The sequence below is a fragment of the Sardina pilchardus genome, chromosome 12, assembly GCF_963854185.1.
Source record: "Sardina pilchardus chromosome 12, fSarPil1.1, whole genome shotgun sequence".
NCBI lineage: Eukaryota > Metazoa > Chordata > Actinopteri > Clupeiformes > Clupeidae > Sardina > Sardina pilchardus.
The window spans coordinates 32,743,081-32,750,580 of record NC_085005.1 but is presented as its reverse complement, the minus strand read 5'-3'; the positions used below and the strand labels follow the sequence as shown (position 1 = coordinate 32,750,580).

Sequence of the window (7,500 nt, the reverse complement as noted above, 5' to 3'; positions counted from 1 at the left end):
TAGATATTTGTACAGATCTTGGAGTTGTTGCATTAACAGAATAGATGTTCGTGTGAACATTGTCTGACTGATATCAGAGGAATGTTACTTTGTAAAGTTTTTTTTAAATCCTAAAGCTGTTCCTAAACTGAGTTTAGTGTTTTGTGTGACTTGTTGGTGTGACCATGTGTTGTATGAAGTAGCAAGACAACATGGTGTAAAGGTGCAACTGGTTCTGTTTCTGAAGAGGCTACTGATGCTGTTTTAGCAGTAGCCTGCTCATTCACACGTTAGTTGTGTACAGCATGTACATGAAATGTAAATATTTCTTGCAGTTTCTTATGTTTATTAAAATCTCTGAGAAACACGTGTGACTACATACATCTGTCATCCATGGGCTTGCCACAATCTGATTGGTTATTTATTTACACATGAAAAACAGGAGTGTGGTTTCTTTAAATAGTTCCATAAGTTTTGCAATTATATACAATGTGCTGCGGCTATATACAAACAAATAGAGCACTGGTTTGCGCTCCGTAGTTACAGAAAGCTGTTGAACAAAACTTCTCTGTCCCAGTCGGAGTCCGAGTCGGAGAAGTCGCGGGCCTCGCTGCCTCGGATGGGGGAGAACTTGCCGAAGTGGTCGGGGTTGGGGTTGGGGTTGAGCCGCAGGGCTGGGACCGGACAGGCGACCTGCTTCGGGGGGGACCGGATGAAGCCGTGAGACGAGGGCAGCGGAGGAATGGCCACCTTCATCTCCGGGCCGATGGTCTTGTTGGGAGGGAAGTTGTCGTACTCCACTAGGACGTGCTTGGAGGCCGCGCTCATGATGCCGTGGTTGGGGGTGAAGTTCTCGTTCTGCCCGCGGTAGGAGGCGAGGTTAACGGGCACCGACACGCTGAGGTCGACCCGCTTCCCCGGCAGGTTCATCTCGAGCCGTCCGTCCTCACAGCCCGTGTCGTAGGCGCATGCGGGTGGGGGCGAGCTGTCGTATCCGCTCCGTTTCGTCGGCAGGGTGGTTTTACAGTGCGTGTCCTCGGCCGGGTTCAGGAGCTGGGGGATGAACGCGTCTCCGGTGGTGAAGTTGGGGATCCGGTGCATGTCGTGGCTCATGCGGTTCTGGAGCTGAGCGAGCGCCGTGGGGAGGCTGGGCACGGTGGTCTGGGGCACGCTCGTGTTCCTCTGCGTCACCGGGTTCCCCACCTGCCTGCGAGACTTGGCGCGTCGGTTTTGAAACCACACCTGGAGGGGGAACACGGTTCACACACCATCAGCACATAGGAGGGGGAACATGGTTCACACACTATCAGCACATAGCCTCGGGCTCCAACTCTGGCACTGCATAAACCATTTGAATTGGGTAACTTTTATAACTGCATCCCTAATGCAAATGTGTGGTTATGGTTATGACTATTTGGCAGCCTTTGTCCAAATTGAGCGACATACAAATAAAACCAATACATTAATTAATTACAATACAGTACAGTAGAATAGCAATATAAACAATAAACAATATGAGACCATGACGCATATGCATATCTGCCTGGAGCAGGTATCTCGCATCTGGATTCTCACCTGTATTCTTGACTCTGGCAGGCCGGTGAGCAGCTCCAGCCGCTCCCGCAGGTAGATGTCCGGGTACTTGGTGTCGGAATACACCTTCTCCAGCACCTCGATCTGCTGCTGCGTGAAGTTGGTTCTCTTCCGGCGGTGAGTGAGAAGAGCCACGCTGTCAGCTCGAGCCCCGGGCGCGCCCTGCGGGTTAAAATACCGGGCCCCCTCGTGCATAGTGAAATCTGAAGGGCAAAGAGACAATACGGGATCCAGTTAGGCAAAATCAACCAAGTGTTTTTTTCTTTCTTTTTCAGTTAAGCAAGTCTGGTGTAATTACTCTGTGGAACATAAGAGATGAGGGACCGCATCATAGTCAGATGAGTGGCATACCTGAGCGTGGCATGGTCGTCCTCTCCATGTGTCCTGAGAACAGCTGGAATTGAGCGAGGTCTCCGACGGGAGGCATAGTCCTTGTGTCCATTTGAGGGGTGAGCGACAGGAATGACCTCTGCGGACGTGCGGCTTCTATTTATCCACGGTCCTCTCCGGGCGATCAAAGTGGCTCGAGGTGCGAATGGTCGGCGATGGGTCACGGCTGGCACTGCCGCAGCAGCTCGCGCTGCCTTCAGACGACATTGTTCCTCGCGCGTCTGATGGTGAGGTAGGTGCGAATGTTCGCCATCTACCGCTGGCGTGCGCCGGGAGATCTTTGAAGGAGTCTAATGGACTCTACGCCTTCAATACACACACGCTTGGGAAAACATCACCCTCCTTTGTAAAATGGTTGTCCTTTAAACATATCCTAAAGCATTTGAACAAGGTGTCTGATTTTCACTACTGGGTCTGTCCTTGACCATTTATTCACACATAGAATATTCACTCTTACTATTTTGGGCCTATAGGGTTAGGACCTAATAAATAGCAATGGGGAATTAAGATTATATGAAATATTCACTCCTATTATTTTGGGCCTGTTTGGACCTAATAAATAGGAATGGGGAATTATGATAATAAATCTGATGTTAACTATCTGTCTTGTGTGTTGAATGTTAAGACAGGCCTACTCAGTTACAATAATCAATTGAGACATATTTGTGTAGGTTTGGTAAATTAACCAGATATAAAACGTTAGGCCTACACACATTTTTGAATTATTACATGTATTTCTTTATGAATGCTCCAAGTGTAAAGCCCTGTGTGAAAAGTATAGTGTATTATTATTAGTAATATTATTATTAGTAGTATTATACACATTGGCAGAGGGCTAGTGTCTAGTTGTATAAAGAATATTTGTGTGTGTAAAATATTGACCATTATTACACATGTCTAGCACTGTGCATGATTGGTGTGTATACCCTGTTATGTTTAAGGTCTTCCCTTTGAATTGGATTCACTTGGATGACTTGATGACACATAGCTACACACACACACACACACACACACACACACACACACACACACACCTACAGCAGAGGCCCGGCAGTGGGCTCAGAGCTGGTGCTGACATCATCATGGGAATGACAGGAACCCGGATATTTGATGTCTGGTGATCCTCCTGTGAGTGTGTGGGCCTCAAGGTGAAGGCTGCAGGGCCCCTCGTTCACCCTCCTCTACCTGGCCAATACACAAGGGCAGTTCAAAGGTGCTCATCATGCCGTTAGCACGGTGTGAGTGAGCAGTCTCCCCCTGGTTCACAGAAAGGAGTTTGTCTAAAGGTAATTTATACCAGATACACAGAGATAAGATCAGTCCCCTCATTCACAGGGCTCAGTCTTGTTTCCTCTCAACAGCTTGCTTATCAACTGGGAAGATAAAATGTAACATTTTAGAAATATTTTCCGTCAGATTTTAAACACGCAATTGTCACACTAATTAAACCTGACGAGAACACATCATTGGGTGTGGTTAGTGCTAAAGACAGGTAAGTGGCCTGCAGGTAGATAGCCTATTCACCTGGTAAGTATTTTATTGCGCTGTTAGTGAGAGGCCATTGACTTTAACCTCTGTTTCCAATGTAATATCTGAAGTATGCTGTTGTGGTTGGAATACGAGTCACATCTGTCATTAGCTTAAAAACTAAATCCTGAGAAATGTTCCCACCTTGTATATTACACTAGTGGACCCAACATGGGCACATGTGCAGCGCTCAAACATGAGCCTTCCTGTCATTAGCTGTGTATTCCAGAGCCATTTCAGGGCATTTCCATATCAAACTGCACCAGTGTGTGTGTGTGTGTGTGTGTGTGTGTGTGTGTGTGTGTGTGTGTGTGTGTGTGTGTGTGTGTGTGTGAGAATGTGTGAGTGTGTGTCAGCCTGCGCCCTAACGTCTGAACAGTTTGAGCTCCAAGCAATGACTGGACTCCTTTGTGCCGCTTCCCAACACAATGTGTAATGGCACAGGGCTACCTACACGTCATTATGTGTGAAAGGGTGCTTGGCCCACTGCTATTGCTCCTTAACTCCCACATGGATTAGCACACTGTTTGCAGTATGGCCTAATTGCTTGGCATGACCAAAGCTAGCCTATTCAGTCAGCCATGAGCTATTGATGGTCCTTGGCATCCTGGACAAGTTGTATGCATATAATCCTCTGAAATAGATGTATAGTATTGTAACATTGTATTTCTCCCTATGCTCTGAGTCTGGAATATACACTTTGAGATCTTGTCTTTGATTTCTGTGACTTTATGTTGTATCTTAAACAGTAGCCTATTGTTGCCTAGGGCCAGGTACTCTCTTGGAAAAGAGATAATTTATCTCAATCATACTAAAATAAAGGTTATAATAACAATACAATGATGTGACCATGTGAGGTGAAAGGAAAAGATCAGGCTGGTAAGAGGTGAACTAGATGCAGTAGCCAATTGCTTGAATTTCACCACCCTTGAAACATGATGGTATTTCTGTATTGGTGTGCATAGGCTATTACATTATGATATTATAAAACCAACACTATACAGACAACTGTTGGACTATTTAGACTGTAGATGCAGTGGACATGCTTAGGTTAATATTTCATTTAAAAGGAATTTCATAAAATTATTTATTATTATTATTTTAATGTTGCAATTTTGAAATAAATGTTTCTTATTAAGGGGCCTGCTCGCAGTCAATTTCGTCTGGATTGTCATTTAAATGTATTTCTGACTTTTTCTGATCCAAAATCTTGACAAGGCTCTCTCCTACGTCATTATTTACATCTCTAGGAGCAACTGCCGGAATTTCCGGTTTGAAGAACCGGAAGTAAGTACGTGGCTGCTCCAGCTGACATTCTGCATGATGGCGACTGAGGTTCGGAGCGGCGACCTCAATAGCGGTAATTCAAGCCGACTCGAAGTGTCCATAGACGGCCTCACCCTAAGCCCAGATCCCGAGGGTGACCAGGAACATGTCAAGCCACTGGACTCCTCGCTGGAAGGACGGACAAACGGAAACCATGGAGCCGGCGATGGCGAGGATGGGGAGGAGGAGGAGGAGGAGGAAGAGGGTGAAAATGCTAGAAGCTCCATCGAGAGGAAATGGGGCTTCTCTTTAGACGAGCTGTATGGACTGGCGCTGACATTTTTCAAAGGTAGCTGGCTATTCGAGTGCTGCCCTGTGTGTGTTAATCGCATTTATAATGCGAAGTAACTTGGCAGAAAATATCGAACGTTAAATGAAGCTAACTCGACCCTTGCCATCGATGTGTCACATTCAAGGCAACTAACGTAATGTTAGCTATCCTGGCAAGCTAACGGTGTTCACTGTCTTATTGAACCGTTGAGTCCTCTTTTATTGCTGTAGACGTTTATTGTGCGGCATAAACATGATCTTGTGCCGTAAAATTATGAGTTTACCGACTCCACTAGTAGTGTGTGCTTGACCGTGATTGCAAACGGATAGCTAACAAGTTGGCTACATCCGTTGGAAAACCCGCTAGTGAGGAACCATCAGGACATGTCATGTGTTGTTGATCATGTGCTTGGCTCGTTAACGTCAAGGTTTTTTAGTGAGTGATATTGATATGGACATGTCGGTCGCAAACCTGGTGGTATAAAGAATGCTAGCTAGACGAAATATTCGTGTCCTTAGGAGAACTATCAGGAAAGACGTCATAGCGCATCCGTTGACAGTTTTGAAGGTGTGTGAGGGCGTGATGATATCTCGTGTCTCTGGAGGCAGGTAACACACACCGCTGTGGAGCTCTCGTGTTGAACTTGCCGTAGCACACACACACATTCGTTGGGAGACCTTGTTATGTTTAGTTTACCGTCCATGTGTAAAGGATAGTAACCCCCCCCCCCCCCCCCCCCCCCCACGAGTTTTGTTGCGTCTGCAGTCATTGATTTGACCGGCGATTATTGAGTGTTGTGGGACTGAGAGAGCAGTCCTGTGCAGCTAGCAGGCTCGGTGTGTGTCCTGTGTGGTGTCCTGTGTGCAGCTAGCAGGCTCGGTGTGTGTCCTGTCGGGCTTATCCTGACGTGACCACTGGGGGGGCTTGTTATTGTTAGATTGCTGGGCTGGCATGTAAGAAGGACTTTGACCCCCCCCCCCACACACACAAAATCCACACACAGTCTCATCCCAGGGTTAGAGTTTGTTCCTCAACAACACTGCTCTCTTTGCAAAAACAGCCTCTATGGTCGTGCTTGGCTCACATTCGCAAGGTCACTTGCTCACTCACTGGACAACTTTTTCCACTGTGTCATTGCGTTCCCTAGCAAGTTGACGGAACGTGTCCCACTGTTCCTAGCAAGTTGACGGAACATGTCCCACTGTTCCTAGCAAGTCAACGGAACGTGTCCCACTGTTCCTAGCAGGTTAACGGAACGTGTCCCACTGTTCCTAGCAGGTTAACGGAACGTGTCCCACTGTTCCTAGCAAGTTGACGGAACGTGTCCCACTGTTCCTAGCAAGTTGATGGAACGTGTCCCACTGTTCCTAGCAAGTTGACGGAACGTGTCCCACTGTTCCCTAGCAGGTTAACGGAACGTGTCCCACTGTGACGGAACGTGTCCTACTGTTCCTAGCAGGTTAACGGAACGTGTCCCACTGTTCCTAGCAGGTTAACGGAGATTGGGTATGTAATGCCCCATGTTGGCGCTCTGGCGTAACCCTGCCGGTGGACAGAGATTTGGTGCAACTCGATGCCCACTTCTCCCTCTGTCGCCACGGAAACTAATTGATTAAAATGGAATCCACTGGGTTAGTCAACAGGCACGAGGAGAGGACACGCTGCATCCACAAGATTAACTGTGTGTGTGTGTGTTTGTGTGTCTTGTGTGTGTGTGTGTGTGTGTGTTTTGTGTGTGTGTGTGAGAGAGAGAGAGTGTGTAGAGTTCATGGGAATAGTGTAGGCTTCTGCCTCAGTGTTAAGACAGGTGCACTGCTGGTGTAAAACCTTGTATTAGTGGATACAAAAAGGAAAGTAAATATGTCCAATTTCTAGCATCATGGTGTTGGACTGAGTGCCTGATGATGAAGGATCCTGCTGTGGGTCCTGGGGTTGGGGTTAGGTGATACATGATGTGGAGTTAGCTTGCTGTGGTCCTGGGGTTGCTTTCTTTAGGTGATACATTATGTGGAGTTAGCTTGCTGTGGGTCCTGGGGTTGCTTTCTTTAGGTGATACATTATGTGGAGTTAGCTTGCTGTGGCTTTCTTTAGGTGATGCATGATGTGGAGTTAGCTTGCTGTGGTCCTGGGGTTGCTTTCTTTAGGTGATACATTATGTGGAGTTAGCTTGCTGTGGCTTTCTTTAGGTGATGCATGATGTGGAGTTAGCTTGCTGTGGCTTTCTTTAGGTGATGCATTATGTGGAGTTAGCTTGCTGTGGCTCTCTTTAGGTGATGCATTATGTGGAGTTAGCTTGCTCTCTTTAGGTGATGCATTATGTGGAGTTAGCTTGCTTTCTTTAGGTTATGCATTATGTGGAGTTAGCTTGCTGTGGCTTTCTTTAGGTGATGCATTATGTGGAGTTAGCTTGCTGT

General features: G+C 46.9%; 2 protein-coding genes across 4 annotated transcripts in view; both read left to right on the top strand.

Moving 5' to 3' along the window:
* Window positions 1–340, top strand: part of lin9 (lin-9 DREAM MuvB core complex component) — an 11,961-nt gene extending 11,621 nt beyond the window's left edge. For both annotated transcript variants that reach the window (XM_062550376.1, XM_062550375.1), the window contains exon 15: window positions 1–340. This exon is cut by the window's left edge and continues 907 nt beyond it. The gene's annotated coding sequence lies outside the window, so the exon portion shown is untranslated.
* Window positions 341–4,785: 4,445 nt separating this feature from the next.
* Window positions 4,786–7,500, top strand: part of acbd3 (acyl-Coenzyme A binding domain containing 3) — an 18,419-nt gene continuing 15,704 nt past the window's right edge. For both annotated transcript variants that reach the window (XR_009941002.1, XM_062551021.1), the window contains exon 1: window positions 4,786–5,104. Coding sequence is in view for 1 of the 2 variants with exons in the window: in XM_062551021.1 (XP_062407005.1) it covers window positions 4,810–5,104 (295 nt within the window). In the remaining variant the exon portion in view is untranslated. The remainder of the gene's footprint in view (window positions 5,105–7,500) is intronic.